Source organism: Erpetoichthys calabaricus, chromosome 2 (assembly GCF_900747795.2).
Source record: "Erpetoichthys calabaricus chromosome 2, fErpCal1.3, whole genome shotgun sequence".
Classification (NCBI taxonomy): domain Eukaryota; kingdom Metazoa; phylum Chordata; class Cladistia; order Polypteriformes; family Polypteridae; genus Erpetoichthys; species Erpetoichthys calabaricus.
In genome coordinates this window covers 328,528,768-328,556,139 of record NC_041395.2, presented here as the reverse complement: position 1 = coordinate 328,556,139, position 27,372 = coordinate 328,528,768, and the positions used below count along the sequence as shown (strand labels likewise).

Below are 27,372 nucleotides of genomic sequence, written 5' to 3'. Positions count from 1 at the left end.
GTCTTTTTACTTCTGGTATTTGCTTCCTCAGTTGGTTTGCCCAGTTGATTTCATACAAGAGATGCTATTGGTGGATGGCTGAGAAGCTACCCAATCAGAGCATGCGGTTAAGTTCCTGTGTGCTGCTGATTGGCTCAGCGACGGAGTGCTGCATTAACCAGGAAGTCTCATCTCACTCATTCAGCATTAACGTGCTCTTGCTACTGCATTCAGGGGATTATCACCTTCATCGTCATCATTTTTACTGCGCAGCATATTCATCACCATCATCACGTCATATATAGCTACGTGTACTTCGCTATACAGTAAGTGAAAACTTATCTACCGATTTCATATTGCTTAGCAGTTGTCCCTGTTATTAATAGAGTAAAGGGTGGGTTGTAAACAATACAGGGACGGTTTAAAAACGTCCAAATACACGTTATATAATTAAATAAATATGGTGTCCCTACTTTGCGGAAATTCAGTTATCGTGGTCAGCCTTGGAACCTATCTCCCGCGATAAGTGAGGGATTACTGTAATCTTTTACAGATTTTTGTATTGGCTTAAAAGCAGAAGTTTAACTACCGTCCAAAAGGAAGTATTATTCTGCTCTATCTGATATTGCCTCTCTGCTTCAGGGAATTGCCAGGTTTTAATGGATAGGGCACTCCTGTAGTAAAGTGTATTTAGGGGTCCGTGGCAGTGTGCAGTTTTTATTAAAAACAGTGTGCTCAGACTTGGGGGCAGACTAGGTGTTGTACGGTAGTGTGGTGGAGAAGCCCCATGGTGTTGAAGAGGGAATTGGTGGAGCAAGCGTTCACGTGCAGACATACGCAGTTCAGCTGATTTCCTCATTAATGCTCTGGGGTCTGTAATTAAGGCACCTGAGCCCACATGCATAAATGTAGCCTAAGCAGAATAGAGAAGGCGGAGCAGGAAAAAAGAAAATACGAGAAAGTAAAAGACAGAATCTACAAAAAAAAAAAAAAAAAAGGCGTGGAGGTTAAACGAAAGGAAGAATGTCAGAATTGTGGCCCAGCCGGTGCTGCTACAGAGAGGAGGCATGTGGCCCCCAGACAGGGCAGCGGCATTCCGGGGTAGGGTTGTTCCAGTTGAGCATCTGAAGTAGCAGGAGTGACCAACCGCTTTGAGAGACTCCCACAGAAGTAAAGGGATGGCGGCTGGAGAAGGAAGCAGGGCTAGCGGGGTTCACCCAGACGCCAAGGTATGGCAGCAGGGACACAAGTTGGATATAAAAGGCTTGGCACCTGCCAGGAGACCCAAGACCTTTCCTCTTTGCTAAGGAGACTATAACCAGCAAACAGAGGAGACATCTATTGTTAGAATGCAGCACAGAGGCTCAAAGGATTTTTATGGACAGATCCTGTGTTTTTTAAATTTTGAGTGGAGGTACAAATGATCCAAAAATGTATAACATCAAACAGTTTTTTATGGTTTTTACACCATTCCTTGCTGTATGTGTGTGTCTTCATTGCCCAGTCCATCCTCATTCTAGGACTACTGATGTCCTGGGTTCAAGGAAGAAATCCCTGCTGTAGGTAACTTGAGCATTACAACTCACAGAATGGCAACACTCAGGGTGAAATTCTGGAAGAAACCTGCAGGAGAATGACATAACCAGCGTACCAGTAGAAGACGTCAATGTTCTCAGTGCAGGGGCTTCTGGGGGTCAAGTAAACCCTTGTGTGCACGGTGACTCAGAAGGACAAAAGACAGGTACAAAAAGGAGATAAACATGTAATGTTCACAAATGATGTTAGACAGTATGGGTCTTCAGCAAGAACCAGTAATGTCTGACCCTCTGAAGTGTGCTGCCTCTTTAACAACAGGAACCAGAAAAGCTATCCCATTAAATGTATCTCAGAACACAAGGAGCATTAAGGGGAATTCAGCCTGTTAATATTTCCTTTCGAGAAATTGCAAAGGAAGACAAGGTGTCAATAAATACAGCTTTCTACACCACCAAACAGACCCTGGCAACTGAAGGAAACTCTGATAGGAACAGGTCTGGCAGATCTGGAACCACAGCAGAATCAGAACACAAGTTTCTGAGTGTCAGTAGCTTACATGATAAACAAATATCCGTGTAAACTTGATTGACTGCTTCAGACATCTAAAGGACTGGGAACACATTATTATTTTTCTCCATTTAAATTAATGGGAAATAGTCTTTCGATGTCCAACATATTTTCAGGAACAGCTTAGAATCAGATAACAAGGGATGGCTGTGTATCTGCTGGTTATATTCATTCATTTTCTAAGCCTTCTTATCCTGTGCTGTGTCACAGAGAAGCTGGAGCCTATCCCAGCAAGCACTGGCCATAAGGCAGGAGCAAGTCCTGGACAGGGTGAACACACACACACACACACACGCACAGAGCAAGGGTCAATTTAGCATTGCCAGCTCACCTAACCTGCATGTCTTTGGACTGTGGGAACAAAGTTGAACACCTGGAGGAAACCCAGGCAGACATGAGGAAAAACACCAGGGAACATCTCGGACACCAACACCAATGTCCTTATTGCAAGGCAGCAGTGATACCAGTGTGCCCAACCCATACGTGTGTTCGCATATACAGTGATCCCCCGCTATATCATGGTTCAGCTATTGCGCCCCCGCTACATCGCGGACTTATTATTATTATTATTATTATTATTACTAAGGGGCTCCGCCCCCTGCTCGCTTCACTCGGGTTTGGTTTACCGGATAAACAATTTAAAGAGATTGTTATTTTCATGGGAGTTGTTACATATGCATTATTTTCATTTTTACTTTAAAACTTTGTAAAAACAGTATTTGTCCTTTATTTCCTGTCCCGTGCATGGTTAAATCTCTTTCTCACAGGACTTATAATGCTGCTCGCGTTATGAAGGGCGGGTCTGAATGCATGCTAAACAGATGCGATCGATCGGTTCAGCTGATGTCTTGCTGCTGCTGGCCAGCTCTGTGTTCTACTTGTCGTGCCTTGTGTCAATCATTTAAAAACCTGTACAGCAGCTGTCCTTTTGCCACTTTGCGTCTCTGCTTCTAGCGTTCTGAAGGAGGGTGGGGGGCACTGTCTCACGGGTTTTGCTTCCTAAGGTTGTAATATCTCGTCAAAGTGTCTCTCCGAGATGATCTGTTTTTTTTTTTTTTCCTCTATATAACAGAGAGATGTTACTCATATCCTTAGCCCGACATCCACATATCATATGTGTTTATAAAGTGTGTTTTAAAAAGTTTATATGTGTTTAAAGAGAGTGAGAGGGCTGTTTTAAGGCTTAAACTATAAAAAAAACGTTTATTTATATTGTCTTTCTATATCGCGGATGGGTCTGGAACGTAACTTCTGCGATAGGCGGGGGATCACTGTATGTGCAAGTTGGTATATGCACAGTATGTATTCTATATACATATACATATATTTACATATATATATACACACATATACATACGTATAAACATATACATTGTAAGAGATGGCTGGCAGGATGCCCGAGATGGAAGGATGGGGGAAGGCAGCTTTTTTAGGACACTGCCTCCCCCAAGATGCTAGATGGCAGCTTCCCTGGTCTGCACGGTGCCCCAGATTCCTGCAGGGCACTATGGGAAATGGAGTTTGGCAACACAGCCCTGCTGGGTACAGTGGGTGCCGCCAGGGGATGCTGTGGGATGATGGTGGGAAACAAACTTCTCATCTAGCCTGGAAGTACTAGTGGATCACAAGGACAAAAACCCCGAAGTACTTCTAGGCTGTTTGAAAACTTGACTTCTCCATCGGACAATATATAAAGGACTGCTGTGAACCCAGCAGGGAGCCTGAGTCGGGTGGAGGTGGACAAAGCTTGCTGGGAAGTGTGGAGGAGAAGGAGAGAAGAATATTGTGTATTTGTGATCTATTTGCCTGTTTATTGAGGCTGTAGTGTCTGGAGGGCACTGTGGAGGAAAGAAAGGCATTAAAAATACTTCTTGGTGCTTTTACCCTGTGTCCTGCGTGTCTGTCAGTTGGGTTTAAGGGGCAACGGTGAACCCTAGCGTCCACAACATATGCATACATATAAACATATACAGTACATATACACACACACACACACATTTACATACTGTACATGCATAAACACTGTGAATATAACCAATAGCTAATAAATATCATTACAGAGTGATTATACTAACAAGTCCAAAGACATTAAGGACTAAAATGTCATATACTTACATTAAGAAACTTCTCGTACTGGATGGCGGATTCCATAGTGTTATTCGAATAGTCTAAAGTGTCCTTCCAGGAGTGCATGAGGAATGCTAGACGAAGCTGTCGTGCTAAAAATCAGCAGGGAATTAGAGAGAAACAGACAGACAGACAGAGGTAAAGTCCTGCACATGGATACAATAATGAAGAAGAGTAATTGAAATAATTCATTTATGATCATAAAAAACATTAGAAGAACATAAGCCTGCTCACCTGTGTGTTTTGACAAGGCTTCTTTTATGGTAATGAAATTCTTCAGAGATTTGGACATCTTGCATCCGGCAATGGTTAGGTGGCCCGTATGCAAGAAATAACGGACCCAGTGGTCATTTTCAAAATATGCCTGTTAAATGATGTACAATATAATGAAATTATTAAAAAAAAAAAGCAAGGTATGTTAAAGATAACAAATGATACATGAAAACAGAACACCTGATTATAAAATCTGCCCTGCTATTGACTGTTACAGTGAGAATGACATTAAAAGCAAAGTTAAGGGATACTTTCAGTAATTCTAAATTTACCCTCCCGTTTCTGAAGCAACATCAAAAGATGTCTCAGGATTAGCAGAAATACTGTTTTGATTTTATCTTTAATATAATTTAATTCTTCAAATTTCAATTATAGGGATTCATGTTTTGCTGCAGTGTTACATAAAATGATAAAGACTTTAACCTTACACCAGCTTAAATTAATTCTAGGTGGTGCTGGAGCCGAGACTAATCCAGTAGTACTGGGCACAAAGTAAGAACCAGCACTGAATGGGGCACCAGACCTTGGCAGCACCACGTAATGCACACACTCACAGTCACTTAACACAGAGACAGGAACAGCCTGGGAATCGGCAGTTAACCCAACAGGGATGCTTTCCAGCTGCTGCATTTCTTCAAGGCGACTTATGGAGTCAGCGTTCATTACAACAGTTTACATACATTTCTTTTACAATTGGATCTTAGACAAGTTAAGTGGGCTCCATCTATGTCACACAAAGGAGTCAGAGACTGGAGTCAAAGGAGGAGCCACTTTGTGATTTAAAGCACAATGTCTGCCTAAAAGTTAGAACCATTCTATCGTCTAGCCCTACACTTTATTACAAAGTAACAAACATTTTTAAACCTAATTAGTCCAGTTCAGGGTCACAGGAGACCACAAATCTAAGCTGGGAACATTTAGGAAAGAATGAAGTCTTAAATGGTATGTTATTCAATTACAGGGACCACTCATAAACACTAGCACATAAATTCATAAATTTTGGATTAAACACACATTGCCATGGCCAGAAATAAAGTTAATTAGTTGACTGTAATATCAAATGAGAATCGTTGATCCATATATAGCAACACACAGTAAAATTAGGCCATGACTGACAAATATAAGGAGAACTTGGAGTTAATGCTTCCAGTGGTTGACAGACAGCCCTAAATGATAAAGTCCTCAAAGTGTGAAAGTTTAAAATGTAAATCTTCTTAAAGACAAGACTGCATATTTCATCTCAGCCCATTGGATTTGCTTTAACCAACTTAAACTGGTATTCTCTAAAAAGTACAACCATGTAATACCTCAGACTGGGCTAACTCATTGTCATGATGGGGAAAGCGGAGGTCAAACCCTCCACCATGGATGTCCATAGATTCTCCCAATATGGACCCGGCCATTGCAGAACATTCAATGTGCCAGCCTGGTCGCCCCTGTCCAAAAAAAAAAAAACAAAACAATTAAAAGGAAGTAAATAGATTTTATGAGCAAATTCAAAGAATAATAGTTTACATAACATATGTCACCAAGAAAACGGTACTTTAAATCAGTCGTGTAGCAAACACTATTTTTTTTTTCTGGAGGTAAGCCGTCTAGTGGAAGTGAGATATAGGCATAAAATTAACTTATTTTGTGCTTTCAGATCCCCAGGGCATCAGGCATTAGGCTATAACATATACTTTGAAAATGGTAAATATTCACATCTTTACCGTATATTGTCACCCTGTTTTCTTCAACACAGGGGATCCTGAGTGAGCAGCACCAGGAATAAGCCCGGCACCAATCATGCCAGTCCGTTAAAGACACACTCGCTCACGCATACTTTCTAATTTATTTATTAAGTATTGTATTATGTCAACTGACCTGAGGAGACATGCAAGTTTGAATTTTTGTTTTTAGTATTTGGTATACTGTATTAAAGGAGAAACTGCCTGCCTTCTCCCCATGACTTTTGGGTGTCGAAGCACAAGGTCAGCCATTGTACACACTCCCTAGAGCAATTTTCAGGTTAAGTAGGATCCCTTGTGGCAGTAATGGGATTTGAACTGGCAGTCTTCCTGATACCAGCGCAGATCCTTAGCCATAAAGCCACCACTCCGCCTTTAATTGTATGGTGGACTAGGCTTGAGCCGATAGGCAATATCATCAACAATCAAAAACTGCTTACTTATGTTTCTTTGCCAGTGATTTGAATCATGTGATTAACACCACGCTTCCACAGGGCACTAAGGATCCCAATTATATTTGGATATGCAGCAAATGCATTGCATTTAAATTAGAAACATTTAGCAGAAAGGTACAATTCTGATTACATCTTTTTCTTTCAAAATCCAAATTATCAATCCAACACCCTCCTCTGTTGTGGGGATTAACATGGTGGGCTGCATGTTTTGGACACTATACATTTTTACTGATAACTGAAGACAAGCAGAAGAAGCCATTTGCTGCAATCAATATAGCTCTGGCCAAAGCGGCAGCTCTGCTGCAGTCAGTCTGAATTCATGGATTAAGAGTGGCAAGATAAAATTCTGCTTAGATCATTCAATGATCTTTACTGCTGACTAATCTTAGCATGCATCGCCTTACATTTTTCTATATAAGTGAAAGACTGCAGGCTCATAGGCGGCTGAGAAGAAAAGACGTGGGATCGGGAAAATATATACCTGTCAAAAACTGTGTCGCAGCCAGAGTTATGGTAAACTGCCACTAATACTGGCTGTGACAACTTATGCAGTCTTTTAGGAATAAATAAACCATCAGTCAGTAAGGCTGTGCGTTTAAAAATAGGATCAGCTCTGCAGGAAAGGTACACCAGGCCTCCTTAAGGGACATGACTCCATGTGGCGGTGCAGTTGGTGGTTCACATATCCCCATCACTGCCCCAAAAAGAATTACACATGGACTATTACAACCATAAGGTATGCCACTTAATTAACTCCAACATATAACTTACCATTTGTACTGTACTGGTGTGGCATTTTGGAGGAGTTGGAAGTTTGATGTTTGCAGCTTATGCTGTGTTCCATTTGAAGGAGGAAGTCAGAATTTCTGAGTTCCTAGTTCTGGAGTTCCTTAAGTCGGATTTCCAACTCGGAAACTCAAGGCTGGTCTGTCAAGCCTGAGTTTGTCCGACTTCAGACCATGATGATAATCCAAAATGGCGATGTACACCGTGAGCTTTAGTGAAAGCTGCAGTATTATACTGTTTATAAGCACTTGTGTCTCATTAAATCAGTTGTACACACAGTCCTGTCCAACTTCTATGTGTGGACATGTTGTTATGGTGTTTAGATGTGCAAAATACCAGGTATTGTGTTGTTATCAACTGCTGTTTATTCTGATTAAGGAAACGCAACAAAGGTTTTCCTGGACACGTCCATATTTATTTTCTAAATATTTAACTGGAACATGATCAACTCTAGTATGCCATCATTCCTAGCTCCAGCATCCAACTTCTGAGATAAATGGAATGCAGCATTAGCAAGAAAATTACTTATTCGTTAAAACAATACTTTGGAAAAAAATGCATAAACACAAATAATTCATTCACATAAATAATATGAAATGGCTGTGGTCCCATTGTGCTCATCTCACACTACCCTGCTTATTAATAATGATTCTTCTAAATCCAGATGCACTAACATCCAGTGAGACAAGTCTTGTACTAGAAGCACTGGCTAAACTTGCACAATCTACTGGATGGTGTCTGTACAAATGCCAGTTTGTTGTTTGCTAATTTTTCACAACAACGTCAACCTAACTGCTAAGTCAAGTGCTTTGAAGCCAAAATGTTGCCAAAGAAGTGAGGCTGGTTTCTTAGACACCCATTAGCCCATCTTGTCTTTCCAATATTAAATGAGGTATTTTTGTACCTTGTCACAGGGCATGGCTTTCAACAATGATGACACCCAGTGGCTAAATCGAAAACTGTACAAACTACAGAAAAGTAAATGTCACATTAAGCGACTTTTTGTCGAGGGGCACGTCAGATTTGCTGATCACAGTCGCTGATCTCGTCACTGCACCATGTCAAATCACACGACTAGAAACTGTAGCCTGTGCCACATTTACTGACTGAGCGTGATCTTCCAGCACAGTCGTGCTCACCCCTTTTTCTGACGGCCAACTGCATGCTGCCTGACAGAGCGGTGCTTTATAAAGGGCTAACAGCTGCGAGACTTGTGCAGCAATCCCTACTCTTTAGTTTTTTAGTCCATTCTGTTATGGTACACAAGACATCAGACAGACGAAATTCTCTTCTATTCAAAACACCATGTTCTTTATTTCTTGTTGCTACATTCCATGCATTGCAACTTCTGAATGAGCATTCATTGGTTGTCAGGTCTCTGACGTACACGGCCCACCCATCTGACTAACGAGAAAATCAAACCTGATTTCACATCCTAGCCGGTCGCAGACTAGTTGGTCTCAATCATTGGGAATATCACATTGGACGATTGGCTTCACAGGAGTGCGCTGCTGACCGCCTCAGACTGCTTAAGGTTACGTAAATGAGGGATATGAATGAAAATCACTAGAAAAAGTCATCTATTGTGACATGGGCTTTGCTCAGCTAAAATGGTGACATCTTTCATACTCCCCATTCCCAGAAGATAAAATTATCAATTGGTGAAATTTAAGGGGACAATCGATCAACTAGAAAATGTTACATATCATCTAACCCTACCGAGTACACCTGACAGTAAACCTGACTTGACACCATGACTGTACCACTCAATGCACACAATGCCCAGGATGTTAAAATGTAGACATTGCAACTGTGTACTGTATGGAAGCAGCTGCCATCTCTGCACTACCATTCTACCCAAACATTACACATAATGCAGTTGTACCCCTATTCTGCCAGGTGGCCACTCACTGCCAGGGTTAAAGACCAACAAAACACCAGAATAGTACCAGGCAGCACCAATTCTGGAGAGACAATGGTTAATGGTTAAAGCAATCAGCAAGTGAGGTGAAATTCATCATTTGTAATGTTACAGGCCATTTGTTAAAAGACACAGGCATATAATATATATGATGTTAAAGCAAAATTAAATAAGACCTGGAGTTATGAATGAGCGTCATTGGCAACAATCCATAACATGGTATAATCAGTATAACGTATTTGTTATCTAACTGAAACATTTTTCGTTAAATAAACTTGCTTCGTTCGCCAACCCCTTTCCCCCCCTGCCAGTGGCCACCTCCTGCATGCACAGATGTGCATGCTTTGTGACAGAATTGTTTTTAAATGTGCTCCACTAATTTTTCCTAATACAGTGGAACCTCGGTTTGTGAGCATAATTCGTTCCAGAAACTTGCTCGCAGTCCAAAGCACTCGTATATCAAAGTGAATTTCCCCATAAGAAATAATGGAAACTCAGATGATTCATTCCACAACCCAAAACTATTCATATAAAAATGATTAATACAAAATATAAAGTAAAAATACATAAAACAAATTAACTTGCACTTTACCTTTGAAAAGAATCATGGCTGGTGTGAGTGAGTTTCTAAACTCTTGTGGGATTCCAACCAACAGGACAACATGCGGAAGAGCGTCCCAAAGCAATCACAGTCTCCCAGCTCTGTAGCAGTTCGCCGTAAAAGCGAATCCGAAAAGATCGCGGACATGCTATAAGCGCCTGCCGTCAATGGTGATACAAGGAACAAGGAATGTTATAAATGCGCAGGGCACAGTACTACTTGGCCATGAACCTGCCTGACTGCTGTGTCTGTGTATAGGAGAGTGGCAGATCCCGCTACAATAAATAACCGCGCTGTTCCTGTATCAAGCTGAATAAAGCTGATGTTGCTAAAGTACTGAGACTCAGCTTCGTGTTTTGGGGTGCAAGACGGGGACTCGCACGGCACAGCGCGTGCGCACACACACACACACACAGTCACAATGCTGTAGTAAACAGTATACGCGCGTATGGATGTTGACTATATGAGTGAGGCACGCTGAATAAGACGGAGAATAGGAGACAATTGCCCACAATCCCGCAGCAAGAGAGAGAGAAGAACCATCAGCTCAATTGTGATCACATGACGCTCAGCAGACAAAGCGTATATGTACTACTCGTATTGCAATACCCCGCTCGTTTATCAAGTTTAAATTTATTAAAAATTTTAGCTTGTCTTGCAAAACACTCATAAACCAAGTTCAGTTTCCACTATAATTTGTTTTTGGTTAACAAATCCATACTGCAAAAAAAAAAAAAAAAAAAAATTATCTTGTACATTGGACCATCCAGCTTAGTCCTTACATACCTGAACATATCAGATACAAAGCAGGAGTCAACCCTGGAGGGGACGCCAGCCCATTACAGTGCCGCTCACAGAGATCACTCGGAGTCAATAACTGGACGCGTGTGCGTCTGAGACAACAAGGATACCCGGAAAAAGAAATGGAAATCAAACACAGGTACCCCAAAGCTACTAGAAATGAGTGCTAACCATTGTCATATTTTATAATTTGTAGCGTTATCAGATGTGTGCTGTACACTAAAAGGCTAATGTCTACATTTAAATAAACATACGTTAAAATACATGACAGTCCATCTGGAAAATATGACTACATTTGCAAAGTTCATAAACAACTTGAGTATGTACTGTGTTTTTATTAAAACATCAAGCATACCACCTGAATTGTACACAAGGAGTGTGGGTGCAGTAACTACAGTATGCGTTAAGTCACTAAAATAACAGATGGTTCCATTAACAAATATGAATTTAATGATTTAATCATTTTGACACCACTTCCCATCTTATTAGAAGCTGTTGGTACCTTCCAAAAATGCATCAGTCATGCTGAAGTCTTAAAACCGTGCTAATTAAAATATATTTGCATGCTGAGAACTTGAAACTGAAAATGCAAAGTGGAAAATGAAAATTCAATGAGCAGCCGGTGGCGCCAGTGCTTATTTGTGTTTGGCTTCACATTTTTGAAGCTTCATTGCTGTTCAGGTAGAAAACGAAACTCCAAATGAGGACTTTTAGACTGATTTATGCATTTTGAGTGTTGTTTAAATTTTGTCACATTTGTACTGCAAACCTAAAGGAAAAGAAAATATTAGGTAATATTAAATTTTCATTTTCATTTAGCAGTTATTATGCATGTCATGAAGAAAATACAAATCTGAAGTGGGGATTGCATTTTCATTTTCATTATGACACTGACACACCAAAGACGATTATGGAAAATGAAATGACAAAAGGATGATCTAATTTTATTTTTAAATTTTTCACAAATGACTCTAATGTGCGTGGAAAATTAAAGTGATGGTGTTACTTTGTTTTATTTTATTTTGTACAGCATCTGAGTACACAGACTGGAAAAACAAATGGAAAACAAAGATTGCATTTTCATTTTATAATTTTAATTTGAATATCCTTTTTTGCAGAAAATACCTTCCATACAGTAACCACCTCACATAAAACTTAAAATGGCAACCTCTGTCTGAAGAACAGCTTTGGAAAGAAAACATATCTGTCCATATTGTCCACAGAAATATTTCCACTTGTAAAATATAAATACATTCTTATTCTTCTTTCCTACCTTTCCCCAGGGAGAATCCCAAGATGGTTCTCCAGGCTTGGAAGCCTTCCACAGTGCAAAATCATTAGGAGACCTCTTCTCACTCAGACGATCGGCTGAAATACTAAGATCACCTGCATTAAGAAAAACAAAGAAATTTTACTTTATACTGCACACCGCTCTTCTGTGGTGGAATCCATTCTAATGCATTTTAGGAATGATTGTGCACTTAAATTCGATTTCAGTTTATGATTTTTTTAAACTTGCAAACCTTTCTGCAAACATGTTTTCACTTTGTCATTATGGGTTACTGATTAAAGATTGATGGGTAAAAATGGCAAATTTATCCATTTCAAATTAAATAAACAACACGAAAAGTGCAGAAAGTGATGGGGTCTGAATACTTTCTGAATCAACTGTATGTTACTTAGCCCATGTAATTTGAGGTTACAGCAGAGAACAATATTTAATCTCATGCTTTCATACAGAACAGAGATAAAATTTCTGATATAACAGAAGTATATAAAGTGCAAAATGCATGCAAAGAAAATTAAGGGGTTCTAATTCACACATATACACAAACATACACACACACACACACACACACTCCACACTACCAGTCAAAAGTTTTAGAAAACCTCAGTTTTTCCAGTTATTTCTTCAAATTTAATTATTTATCAGTTAAAATGCAATGAATGACCTAAAATGGTGAAAAGGTAAGCAGTAAACTGCCAGAGGTTCAAATTTAAAGTTTAGGTTAGCAAAAACTGAAAACAAAAGATTATTTCAGAGTATTACAAAATGGGCCTTAAATGAAGCCTTGCAAGTTGAACCAAACAATTTGCACAGGTGTCCCAACTTCTACTGATTACTTAAAAACCCTCTGTGTGTCTTAAAGCAGAGTTGGAACAGACAGAGTTACTTACTATACCCGCTGAAAAACTACTTAGACAATATATACACACACATCATTTTTTTATATATACACACACACACACACACTGCCATATCTAAATCTTGTCTGGAGTGACTTTCACATGTATATTCTCCCCATTCACACTCAGGTTTGTTCTAGCTAGTTTGATTTCCTCTATCAGTCTAAAGACATTCTGTCAGTTGAGCCAGCAAGTGCAAAATGAAGATGTGCAAAGCAACAAGGTGGCTTACTATCTAGAGCAGCGTTTCTAAACCACCAGGCCACTGCCAGTGGGTCGCGAGTTTCTGCTGGTTTAAATCGGTAGTGAGATGAAAAGTGGGTCTCCGTGCTGCCAATTGTGCTCGCTTCACTAAGGGCGACACCAATTTGACGATCACACTTAACACCCCCCGCCCCCCCTAGAGAGGTTTATCCTTACTTCACTAATGGGGATCCCAACCCACCCTTTTGACGTCATGAAGACACCTGCATGGGGTAAAAAGAGTGTCACAACGCCAAACATGCTAGGGGAATTCTGATTTAGAGTAGGTTTTTATGTTGTGTTGTCCTGTATTATTTTACTCAAGTACAGAAAATGAAATTATTCCAAAACTCCTGTAATTACCTGAGTTATTGCTAAAGGTATTTTTTATTTTAATTGATAGAAACAAACATTTATTACCACTCAAAGGTTTATTTCTATGTACAAAGCTAACTTTAAGTTATAGTATGGAGTCTTAGTTTGAGTTATTAATTAGGTTCACCTTTTATAACCTTAACCAAAAACAGGTTTATTCCAATTAAAAAATGCTCATCATTTTAGCATTTCAAGCAATGCCAACACATTACAACCAAATGATTAACCAATCACCACTCATCAACAAGTCTCATTGCTTCTTGGATTCCCCGCTGGGCTGGCTTTAGAAGGCAGCAGCAGTAGTTTAAATATTGTCATGAGTATAGATGGAGTACAGTAACAGTCTTCCTGCACCAAGGTAAACAAGCATAATAAATTACAAAACAGACTTTGATTTTATTAAAAGTACAGGCTCGATAAGGATTTCTTACTTTCTACTACATTAATTTAGTGGTTGTCTTCAGTATGCACAAATTACACACTACAGAAAAAATAATTGCCTTTATGTCATCTATTATACGTTTAAAGTCCAATTAGCTGGTACTCATAAAATAAACTAAAATTACAGTTAGAAGAAAACTAGTCAAAATAGAGAAGGGAAAAAATTTAACATAAACTTACTTTATTATAATTACAGTGCATCCGGAAAGTATTCACAGCGTATCACTTTTTCCATATTTTGTTATGTTACAGCCTTATTCCAAAATGGATTACATTGATTTTTTTCCTCAGAATTCTACACACAACACCCCATAATGACAACGTGAAAAAAATTTACTTGAGGTTTTTGCAAATTTATTAAAAATAAATTTAATAATGATTAAAATAATGGGTGTGATTGGGAGGAACCGATCTGAACCCGAGTGGAGTTTTGTTATTGGACTTCTGTGCTCGTCACAGATTGTCCATAACAAACACCATGTTCAAGCATAAAGGTGTTCATATGTGCACTTGGCACTGGGACACCCTAGGCCTCAGTTCGTTGATCGACTTTGTGGTCGTGTCATCGGACTTCCATTGGTGGACACCGGCGGTGATGGATGCGGTCAAGCTGAAGAAGGAGTCCTACCGGTCCCTTTTGTCCTGTGGGACTCTGGAGGCAGCTAATAGGTACCGGCAGGCCAAGCGGAATGCGGCTTCAGTGGTTGCTGAGGCAAAAACTCGGGTATCGGAGGAGTTTGGGGAGGCCATGGAGAACGACTTTTGGACGGCTTCGAGGAGATTCTGGTCCACCGTCCGGCGTCTCAGGAGGGGGAAGCAGTGCAGTGTCAACACTGTATATGGTGGGGATGGTGCGCTGCTGACCTCGACTCGGGACATTGTGGGTCGGTGGGGGAAGTACTTCGAAGACCTCCTCAATCCCACTAACATGCTTTCCAATGAGGAAGCAGAGCCTCGGGACTCGGAGGTGGGCTTCCCCATCTCTGGGACTGAGGTCACTGAGGTGGTCAAAAAACTCCTTGGAGGCAGGGCCCCGGGGGTGGATGAGATACGCCCGGAGTTCCTCAAGGCTCTGGATGTTGTAGGGCTGTCTTGATTGACACGTCTCTGCAACATCGCCTGGACATAACAGACAGTGCCTCTGGATTGGAAGACCGGGGTGGTGGTCCCCCTCTTTAAGAAGGGGGACCGGAGGGTGTGTTCCAACTACAGAATTTGTAGAATCACAGAATCACACTCCACGGCCTCCCTGGAAAAGTCTATTCGGTGGTTCTGGAGAGGAGGGTCCGAAGGATAGTTGAACCTCGGATTCAGGAGGAACAGTGTGGTTTTCGTCCTGGTCGCGGAGCAGTGGACCAGCTCTACACCCTTAGCAGAGTCCTGGAGGGTGCATGGGAGTTCACCCAACCAGTCTACATGTGTTTTGTGGACTTGGAAAAGGCATTCCACTGTGTCCCTCGGGGAATCCTGTGGGGGGTGCTCCGGGAGTATGGGGTACCGGACCCCCTGATAAGGTGTCAGAGCTTGGTCCACATTGCCGGCAGTAAGTCAAACCCGTTTTCAGTGAGAGTTGGATTCCGCCAGGGCTGCCCTTTGTCACAGATTCTGTTCATAACTTTTATGGACAGAATTTCTAGGCGCAGCCAGGGTGTTGAGGGGGTCTGGTTTGGTGGACTCAGGATTGGGTCACTGCTTTTTGCAGATGATGTTGTCCTGTTTGCTTCATCAGGCCGTGGTCTTCAGCTCTCTCTGGATTGGTTCGCAGCTGAGTGTGAAGCGGCTGGGATGGGAATCAGCACCTCCAAATCCAAGACCATGGTCCTCAGCCGGAAAAGGGTGGAGTGCCCTCTCAGAGTTGGGAGCGAGATCCTGCCTCAAGTGGAGGAGTTCAAGAATCTTGGGGTCTTGTTCACGAGTGAGGGAAGAATGGAGCGTGAGATCGACAGGCGGATCGGTGCGGCATCCGCAGTGATGAGGGCTCTGCATCGGTCTGTCGTGGTGAAAAAGGAGCTGAGCCGTAAGGCAAAGCTCTCAATTTACCAGTCGATCTACAGGTGCTGGTCATATAATTAGAATATCATGACAAAGTTGATTTATTTCAGTAATTTCATTCAAAATGTGAAACTTGTATATTAGATTCATTCATTACACACAGACTGATGTATTTCAAATGTTTATTTCTTTTAATGTTGATGATTATAACTGACAACTAATGAAAGTCCCAAATTCAGTATCTCGGAAAATTAGAATATCAATTAAGACCAATGCAAAAAAAGGATTTTTAGAAATGTTGGCCAACTGAAAGGTATGAACATGAGAAGTATGAGCATGTACAGCACTCAATATTTAGTTGGGGCTCCTTTGGCCTGGATTACTGCAGCAATGCGGCGTGGCATGGAGTCGATCAGTCTGTGGCACTGCTCAGGTGTTATGAGAGCCCATGTTGCTCTGATAGTGGCCTTCAGCTCTTCTGAATTGTTGGGTCTGGTGTATTGCATCTTCCTCTTCACAATACCCCATAGATTTTCTATGGGGTTAAGGTCAGGCGAGTTTGCTGGCCAATCAAGAACAGGGATACCATGGTCCTTAAACCAGGTACTGGTAGCTTTGGCACTGTGTGCAGATGCCAGGTCCTGTTGGAAAATGAAATCTGCATCTCCATAATGTTCGTCAGCAGCAGGGAGCATGAAGTGCTCTAAAACTTCCTGGTAGATGGCTGCGTTGACCTTGGACCTCAGAAAACACAATGGACCAACACCAGCAGATGCCATGGCACCCCAAACCATCACTAACTGTGGAAACTTTACACTAGACCTCAAGCAACATGGATTCTGTGCCTCTCCTCTCTTCCTCCAGACTCTGGGACCTTGATTTCCAAAGGAAATGCAAAATTTACTTTCATCAGAGAATATAACTTTGGACCACTCAGCAGCAGTCCAAAGGCGAGACGCTTCTGACGCTGTCTCTTGTTCAAGAGTGGCTTGACACAAGGAATGCGACAGCTGAAACCCATGTCTTGCATACGTCTGTGCGTGGTGGTTCTTGAAGCACTGACTCCAGCTGCAGTCCACTCTTTGTGAATCTCCCCCACATTTTTGAATGGCTTTTGTTTCACAATGTTCTCCAGGGTGCGGTTATCCCTATTGCTTGTACACTTTTTTCTACCACATCTTGTCCTTCCCTTCCCCTCTTTATTAATGTGCTTGGACACAGAGCTCTGTGAACAGCCAGCCTCGTTAGCAATGACCTTTTGTGTCTTGCCCTCCTTGTGCAAGGTGTCAATGGTCGTCTTTTGGACAACTGTCAAGTCAGCAGTCTTCACCATGATTGTGTAGCCTACAGAACTAGACTGAGAGACCATTTAAAGGCTTTTGCAGGTGTTTTGAGTTAATTAGCTGATTAGAGTGTGGCACCAGGTGTCTTCAATATTGAACCTTTTCACAATATTCTAATTTTACGAGATACTGAATTTGGGACTTTCATTAGTTGTCAGTTATAATCATCAAAATTAAAAGAAATAAACATTTGAAATACATCAGTCTGTGTGTAACGAATGAATCTAATATACAAGTTTCACTTTTTGAATGGAATTACTTAAATAAATCAACTTTGTCCTGATATTCTAATTTTATGACCAACACCTGTATGTTCCTACCCTCACCTATGGTCTTGAGTTATGGGTAGTGACCGAAAGAACGAGATTGCAAATACAAGCGGCTGAAATTAGTTTCCTCCGCAGGGTGTCTGGGCTCTCCCTTAAAGATAGGGTGAGAAGCTCAGTCATCCGGGAGGGGCTCAGAGTAGAGCCGCTGCTCCTCCGCATCGAGAGGAGTCAGATGAGGTGGCTCGGGCATCTGATCAGGATGCCTCCTAGACGCCTCCCTGGTGAGGTGTTCCGGGCACGTCCAACCGGGAGGAGGCCCCGGGGAAGACCCAGGACACACTGGAGGGACTATGTCTCTCGGCTGGCCTGGGAATGCCTAGGGATTCTCCCGGAAGAGCTAGAAGAAGTGGCTGGAGAGAGGGAAGTCTGGGCATCTCTGCTCAAGCTGCTGCCCCAGCGACCCGACCTCAGATAAGCGGAAGAGGATGGATGGATGGATGGATTAAAAATAAAAAAATTGAGAAAGCACATGTACATAAGTATTCACAGCCTTTGCCATGAAGCTCAAAATTGGGCTCAGGTGCATCCTGTTTCCCCTGATCATCCTTGAGATGTTTCTGCAGCTTAATTGAAGTCCACCTGTGGTAAATTCAGTTGATTGGACATGATTTGGAAAGGCACACACCTGTCTATATAAGGTCCCACAGTTGACAGTTCATGTCAGAGCACAAACCATGTATGAAGTCAAAGGAATTGTCTGTAGACCTCCGAGACAGGATTGTCTCGAGGCACAAATCTGGGGAAGGTTACAGAAAAATTTCTGCTGCTTTGAAGATCCCAATGAGCACAGTGGCCTCCATCATCCGTAATTGGAAGAAGTTCAAAACCACCAGGACTCTTCCTAGAGCTGGCCGGCCATCTAAACTGAGCGATCGGGGGAGAAGGGCCTTAGTCAGGGAGGTGACCAAGAACCTGATGGTCACTCTGTCAGAGCTCCAGAGGTCCTCTGTGGAGAGAGGAGAACCTTCCAGAAGGACAACCATCTCTGCAGCAATCCACCAATCAGGCCTGTATGGTAGAGTGGCCAGACGGAAGCCACTCCTTAGTAAAAGGCACATGGCAGCCCGCCTGGAGTTTGCCAAAAGGCACCTGAAGGACTCTCAGACCATGAGAAAGAAAATTCTCTGGTCTGATGAGACAAAGATTGAACTCTTTGGTGTGAATGCCAGGCATCACGTTTGGAGGAAACCAGGTACCGCTCATCACCAGGCCAATACCATCCCTACAGTGAAGCACGGTGGTGGCGGCATCATGCTGTGGGGATGTTTTTCAGCAGCAGGGACTGGGAGACTAGTCAGGACAAAGGGAAAGATGACTGCAGCAATGTACAGAGACATCCTGGATGAAAACCTGCTCCAGAGCGCTCTTGACCTCAGACTGGGGCGACGGTTCATCTTTCAGCAGGCCAACGACCCTAAGCACACAGCCAAGACATCAAAGGAGTGGCTTCAGGACAACTCTGTGAATGTCCTTGAGTGGCCCAGCCAGAGCCCAGACTTGAATCCCATTGAACATCTCTGGAGAGATCTTAAAATGGCTGTGCACCGACATTTCCCATACAACCTGATGGAGCTTGAGAGGTGCTGCAAAGAGGAATGGGCGAAACTGGCCAAGGATAGGTGTGCCAAGCTTGTGGCATCATATTCAAAAAGACTTGAGGCTGTAATTGGTGCCAAAGGTGCATCGACAAAGTATTGAGCAAAGGCTGTGAATACTTATGTACATGGGATTTCTCAGTTTTTTTATTTTTAATAAATTTGCGAAAACCTCAAGTAAACTTTTTTCACGTTGTCATTATGGGGTGTTGTGTGTAGAATTCTGAGGGAAAAAAACTAATTTAATCCATTTTGGAATAAGGCTGTAACATAAAATGTGGAAAAAGTGATGCGCTGTGAATACTTTCCAGATGCACTGTACATTTAATATCCAGCAGAGGATTTAACTTTCAACAGACATTATCCAAGGATGATAAAATAACAAAAGTACAACAAATCAGGAATATATAACAGCGTTTGGTATAAAACTGAATTTGCTCTTTGACAAATATCCTCTTATTAATTTTTATTACAGTTAACCTGCTTACCACTTACATTGCCCCCTAACACTTTGAACGCGAGGTATGAGTTAAGTCGTATCTCACTGAGCCTGTCAAGAGGTAACTTACGATACAACTCGTATGTATTTAAGTACTCAGCCACTATAGGCACAGCTAGCTTGCTGGTGAGCTTTGCTGCCATGTCTCAGTTATCTACTATAGTGCTGTCATCTAGTGAATAGTAATATAATTTATTTATTTTTAAGATGGAACAGCTTCCTGAAAATAGTGCTATAAATAGACAGTCTATAGTTATGTTGCCATAAAAAAGGGATAAGTCTGTTGATGTTTTCAAACAATTAGATTTGTTGCAAGATGAATATTTTAATGATAATGACACCGATCAGGATAGTGGCAATTAATTGGATGATGTGGAACTTGTACTATAGGCTCTGGCACTGATGCAGATTGCTGCCCTGGAGGCATTTCTTCATCATAAGACGTCCGTCTTGTCATGACAGCACTACATGGACATTCTTCTGCCCACCAAGTGCAAAAAGTCACCAACTACCAATGTGTTGTGTGTAAAAAGTGTGGACAGCGCAAAGAAATGTGTTATATTTATGGCACGTGCTTCTAAGCCCGCACTGTGCATGGTGCCATGCTTCTAGGACTATCATTGAAATGGAGACTTTTAGTCATGTTGTTGGTCAAAATAAAGTAATTAAGTTTCTTTACATTTTTGACAATTACTGTTGATAATAAAACCATTGCTTTCTAAAACATTTCTTTGTTTGTTTTTTTGTTAAGTATTTTGATAGAGTTCATTATTCTTCATATATGAGAGAGATTAGACCTTGTCACACACACACGCGCGCATGGGAGGCAGCTAGAAGAACCAAAAGAAGGTAATTCCACACTAGGACAGAGGGTGGCAGAGTGCAGTAAACCTTTCTCTTTTATCTCTGCAGACCAAACATGGGAAATTCCAACCAATTCCAACAACGAAACTTCCAGTTCTGGCCCAATGACGTCACTTCTGGTTTTGCAACCCAGAATGTCACTTCCGGTTCCGGGCCCAGATGATGTCACTTCTGCCAACATGTTTTAAAAGCCAGTCATCCTCTATTTGCACTCAGTTCTGTTGTTGGGCTCAACCTGTACACTTCGGTGTTACCAAATCTTCATATTTACAACCTTACTCAATTATACATGTGGCTGCCGCAAACCTCCTTTTGGTGTCAAGGTCTATTCATTTCACAACCTACAGTATATTGCAGCGTGCTAGTAATAAATGGTCCAGCAGTCAATATGTTAATCGAGCAGTGGCTGTAATTCCCATTCAGTTAAACAGTGCATAATGCTGGCTCAAATAGTATTTGGACAGCAGGACTGGTGAATGCTGCTTGACTATAAAGATACTGGATGAGATGCTAAAAACATCCCTGCTGACTGCAAAATAAGAAGGAAAACCTAAAGCTTCAGAATATTATAAGCATCACATTGGCAAGTATTAGCCTCTCCATACCTTCACCCTCCTGAAGTGCTTTTTGATCTCCTACAGCCTCTGGAACCAGTTTGGCATAGGAATGTTTTTCACTAGCATCAAATTTCACCGTGTCAAAATAGACAGAACCATTTGAGACGTATCTGTAAAAAGAGAAATCAAAGGAGGAAACAGAAAAGGCAAATGAAAAAAGTAAAAGCTCAGACGCTTCAAACAAACAGGAGCATCCAAGCAACTTTGTCTCATGGAGATTGACAAAAGAAATCAGCGAAATTGATTTTTTATGTGAAAACAATTATGTACAGTAAGTATTATCAAACTTTTATTTTAATGATATACACTTGCAGTCTAAGTCAGTGCGTTTACACTGACACACATAATCAGGTTAGGGTGAATAACCCAGTTGAGGCAGAAACCTGACTTCTCGATAATCCGCATTTATAAGCGCAAGGAATCTTCTGGAGTTCTCCTTTGGCAACCCACTGCAATGTCATTAAACTACACATAAAAGAGTTAAATGTTGTCATTGGCCACCGTGAATCTGAAAATAAGCTTGGCGTCTGTGATCATTTCCTTGTGTTTTATATACTGTACATATCTAGTCAAACTGACGCTTTGTTTATAGGTTTCTGTTACCAGATTGCACACAGCAAACTCGTTTCTACTTGGCTGTGCGATTGAACCTTGCTTAGGACCGGCATGTGTGCTTCTAGACTTACATTCAATGTTATGGGAATAATAATAATAATAATACAGGTATTTTTAAATTCAATAAGCATTGAGCTAGGTTAGTCATTGCTTTAAAAAATAAAACACACATTAAATTTAACATGTTACCCTACTGCTCTCGAGACTATGTTGCCAAGTTAACCTTTGTACATTCAGCTCATCGACATAAATTTAGCAATTTCTGAAATAATGAGAGAGATTATTTTAGCCAAGAGAAGGAATAAAGTGATTGTCCAAACATTAGCCTCTGAAATTGCTTTTTGTGGACAGTTCTACCTATGGCTGCTGAAAGCACGAGCAAAGCAAAAACACACACAAGCTGATGGTGCAACAGACCTGCGCCGACTACAAAATCCTTAACAATAACCCAGTTGTGGGTTAACATGGCCATATAATCAGATTATTCATGGAGAAATCTACCTCTGCTAATCCGGATACTCAGAAGAACCTAATTTTACATGCCATTTTAGAAATCAGATTTCTGTGAATAGCCAGGTTATTTAAGTGCAAGTAAACGTGCTAAATGATAGATTGGTAACACTTTAGTTTAGGTACTTCAAAAATGTATCTGTTATTCATTTACTCTTATGTATCAAGAGCTTAGCAATGGCCTCTTTTGGTCTTTAATACACTTATAAAACATCAGTAGAAGGGTTATTCATCTCTGAACATTTTGGCATAATAAGATTCTTTGGTATGCTGGCAAAATTACTTGTTAATATGAAGGATTTGCAGGTTTTATAATGAAGTATGCAGTATCAAGAGAAATGTCTCACTTAAGGTACCTCTGACTGTTCCAAAGTGAAGTTATTTTAGTAGGTCGCCTTGCGTAGGTGAATAACTGCTTTACTGATGCTTTGTAAGTGTTGTTAACACCAGAAGAAGCCCTTGTTAAGGTCTTGTTATTTAAGGGTAAACGAGTAATATATGCATTTGTACAGTACCTAAACTATAAGTGTTACCGATTTATTTTCTAATTAATATAACATGTGCTGTGCTGGTAACATCACTTCAAGGGAGAACCCCTGAATCAACAAGCTAAGTGAAAGGGCAGCCTCTGTTATGGGATACACTCTGGACCCCTCCGAGACAGTAGTGATGGACAGGATTAAAAGAAAACTGAGTGTCACTATGAACAATGCTGCACATCATCTCTCTGACACACTAACACTGAGGATTTTCAGCCAACGAATCATTCAGTAGAAGTGTGACAAGAAACGTGACGGGGGCTTCTTTATACCAACAGTGATACGTCTGCATAGCGCCTCACTGGGACTGGGACTGCCAAGTCACAACTTTTCTTTGTTTTTAATTTGTCCTGTTTTATAGTTATTCTGGTGTATGTGTATATTTAATTTATTTATTTATCTACCTATTTCTGTATTTATTTATTTATTTAAAGAGCTTCTATAAAAAGCCAGATTTCCTCCTGGGGACAAATAAAGTTTGTTTGTTAGTTTGATCTGTTGATCTATATATCCCTCCCAAATTCTGTTGGAGTAAATGAAGTAAGCCTGGCCCACCCTCAAATCATCAATTATGGTAAAAGTGGCCATTTCTCTCCTTATATTTTTGTATATTTTAGAAACTGAAGATGCAAGCTCATGTGTAACATAACACTAAACATCAGTATGACAGTGGGCTTTGGTAACAGGTACAGTATAATAAACCCTTTACTTAAACCCAGATAGGAATGTATAGGAAAATCCACATCACCACAGATGATGTGCAATAAAAATTTATTTAGTTAGCTGTAATAAAATCCCTATTACTGGCTAATCTGGGAAATTTACCTGAAAAAGCGGGCAGACATGATGACAACACTTAATTACTGATTGTAATTAATTACAATTTGAATGAAGCCTAACTGACCTAATGGCATTTACTCTTAAGCACGGAAGTTAAGACAAAAACATTAAACAAGACATAGTAACAATAAGTACAAAGTGGTTTAGACTTTGTTCACAACATCCTGAAAGACGAATTCTGCTAAATATTTTTATATGAAGAACAGATGTTTTGCTTTCTGCTTTACACGGGGGCTAGTACCAGACACATGTTTTAATGGCATTATACCCTCTAAAAAAACTAGGAACAAAAATCAACTACAAAAATTCAAGACTCAATTATAAATTACCCTAAGAGTTAAATATCTCATTGGGTTTAAGCACCGACTTACCCATAACCGTTTTCCATCACCTTCTTGACAAAATCCACAATTTCTGGAACATATTCACTGACTCTGGTTAGAACATCTGGGGGCAGAACCTGAACACAAATAATGAAACAGTTCAGTAAGTGTAGTGGTGGGAGACTTTACTTAATTTCAGACTTTGGGGGTCTGTTGGTAAGGGGCTATCAACTATGGATCAAAAGTATGTGTTCATTCAGTGTCAAGCTACCAATAAATAGCTTTTGATTCCACACATTGCTAACTTAAAACTTTAAAACTTAAAATAAATTAAATAACAGATTACATAAACAAACTTTACATGAAAAATTGATGAATTTCTTTAAAAGGTTAAAATATTCTTAATGTACCTTAATATAGAGATTTATTTATATTATCAGTATTAAAACCAAAAATTTTAAAAAAGAAAGGCTACATATTGTTTTTTGGTATGTACCTGGTGCATGGCATCTGTTTTATCACAATTTGCTTTGAATTTTATGGAATGTAATTTTGTGTTTCATTTAAGTGTTTTTGTAAATTCTTACACTCATTACACAATTCTTACACGTTCTTATACTCTAAGGTAGTCAGTGAGACTATTTATATAAATAGACTTATTGTCTATTTAAGGACCATCTCGGTCCGTGTACTTTTTGGTATTTGAAATTTCATTTTAGAAGCAAAAACGAAAAAACGAAAATGAAAGGAGTTTTCAGATTTTGATTTTTGATTAAAGAATAAAATGATGGAAAATAAGGTATTTTTTAATTCTGTGGTAACAAATAGCAGTCATAAACTTAAAATTACACATACTTTTCTCGATTTATTTGTGATTCAAATAATGAAAGTGTAATAGCTCAAAAACAACAAAACAGACGCATTTTCATTGTCTGGCACCAGAGGTACTTCTTCTTCTGCGCGATTTTTGATGACAGCTGCACAAAAACCTAAGATCCACTATGCACAATGGCAAGTGTCAACCAGAATGTAAAGCACACCACCATTGGACTCAGTGGAGCAGTGGAAATGTATTATCTGGAATGATTAATCGCGCTTTACTATCTGGCAGTCTGATGGAAAAATCTGAGTTTGACACTTGCTAGGAGTAAGATACCTTTTGGACTGGATAGTTTGGTGGAGAAAGGATAATGACAGGGTTTAGGCTACAGCATAAAAAGGCACTTTAGACAATCGTGTGCAACTTATTGGTAACAGTTTTTGGGGAAGGCCCTTTTATGGTCCAGCATAATTGTGCACAAAGCCATGTCCATAAAGACATGGAGGAACTTGAGTTGCCCATGGAAAGCTCTGACCTCTACCCTACTGAACAGTTTTGGGATTAACTGGCATGTCGATTGTGAGCCAGGTCTTCTCGTCCAGCATTAGTACCTCACCTCACAAATGGTCTTTTGGCTGAATGGGCATAAATTCACACAAACACACTGAAGACTGGAGGCTGTTATAGCCACAAAGGAGAGGCCAACTCTGTATTCATGCTCATGGCTTTGGAATGGGATGTCCAACAAGCTAATACGATGGTCAGGTGTCCAAACTTTTGGCCATATAGTGCATGTTAATAGTTCAGACTGAACTACATGTATGTAGTGTACACCCGATTGCACCTCCTGATTCAGCATGCTCTGGGACAAGACATGGCATCCCTACCCAGAATTAAATGCTTTTGGGTTATAGACTGAGGAAAATAAATGTATGTTATTAACAAATGTTTTTGTAATTATAGTGTCTGATAAGCATAACTTACATTAAGTGCTTCCATGTCTTTGTGGTATTCGGCTTCCCAGTATTTGGGCAAAATGGAAAAAATGGAGTTGTCAGTCACTTGGCTTCCATTCTGGTGATCTAGCCAGTCAGAGAGCAGGTCTTTTGCTTCATCCAGCAATTTCTGAAAACAGAGAAATGCAGAGAGTATAGCCATAATCATTAAACCATCTAAAATAAATACATATAAAATATTAATAGGTACGACCTTTGAAAAACAGGACTACCTTACTGAAATCAATTATGTTGATCTTATCCTGTAATTTCAAAGAAATCTCCATACACTTAGTAATCATTTAAAATGAAAAGCATATACTCTTTAAATCATGCATTGTTTTTGTCATGAGTATCCATACACCTACTGTGCCATTTTGGTTTATGTGTTTTACTTTTGTAAACTTTCCAGTACTGATATTAAATAAAGTCAAAATTATACATGCCAAAGCAAAAGGTACAAAATAAACGCCGGTAAATGAGAATTACACTGATACTTCCTTGACAAAACTAGTTTTAAAAGGTGAAAACCATAAAGAATCTGTTCACTGAACAGTCACAATTTGCTGCTCTTAGTTTTAAACTAGGGCGGCACGGTGGCGCAGTGGGTAGCGCTGCTGCCTCGCAGTTGGGAGACCTGGGTTCACTTCCCGGGTCCTCCCTGCGTGGAGTTTGCATGTTCTCCCCGTGTCTGCGTGGGTTTCCTCCGGGTGCTCCGGTTTCCTCCCACAGTCCAAAGACATGCAGGTCAGGTGGATTGGCAATTCTAAATTGGCCCTAGTGTGTGCTTGGTGTGTGGGTGTGTTTGTGTGTGTCCTGCGGTGGGCTGGGATTGGCTCCAGCAGACCCCCGTGACCCTGTGTTCGGATTCAGCGGGTTGGATAATGGATGGATAGATGGATAGTCTTAAACTAATTTTTATTTCATCAAGCGTCGCTGACATAACAGACCATCACCAGATGAATTAGAAAGAAAACAATTACAGCACAACTCAGATTTTGTATTTAGCTAAAAGTAAATACTTCATGCACCCCCATGGTGCTTATATTTTGAATACATATTTTGAAGAGTCTACATTAATGTCCTACATACTTTGATTTAAAAAGATCATTGATTAAGTTACTAAAAATTTAAAATCATTCCTAGCAGTCACTCACCTTTGACTTTTTGGTAATGCTATTCAGCACTTTAAAACTCAATTAAATCCACACCTATCTCATTTAACAGTTGTCAGGCAGACATTTTTAAGTCTCTGCAACAATGGCGACAATGTTCTTGTTCCAAAGAAGGCAGACACCTCTTCACCTCATGACTACAGACCAATGGCTCTTAGGTCTCGCACCATGAAGAACTTTAAGAGGCTGGTCCTGGAGTCCTTCTGTGGTAGACCACCTGAAACCTCTGCAGTTTGCCTACCAGACAAAGATTGGAGTGGAGGATATGATTATATATCTGCTCCACAAGGCTTA

General features: G+C 40.6%; 1 protein-coding gene across 2 annotated transcripts in view; it reads right to left on the bottom strand.

Moving 5' to 3' along the window:
* The window catches only part of cars1 (cysteinyl-tRNA synthetase 1), a 118,335-nt gene that overhangs the window by 45,322 nt on the left and 45,641 nt on the right, over positions 1-27,372 (bottom strand). For both annotated transcript variants that reach the window (XM_028796020.1, XM_051923454.1), the window contains 7 exons: positions 25,893-26,033; positions 24,137-24,225; positions 21,250-21,371; positions 12,050-12,162; positions 5,790-5,918; positions 4,444-4,573; positions 4,198-4,301 (listed from right to left, as the gene is read on the bottom strand). In XM_028796020.1, coding sequence (XP_028651853.1) covers positions 4,198-4,301; positions 4,444-4,573; positions 5,790-5,918; positions 12,050-12,162; positions 21,250-21,371; positions 24,137-24,225; positions 25,893-26,033 — 828 coding nt within the window. The remainder of the gene's footprint in view (positions 1-4,197; positions 4,302-4,443; positions 4,574-5,789; positions 5,919-12,049; positions 12,163-21,249; positions 21,372-24,136; positions 24,226-25,892; positions 26,034-27,372) is intronic.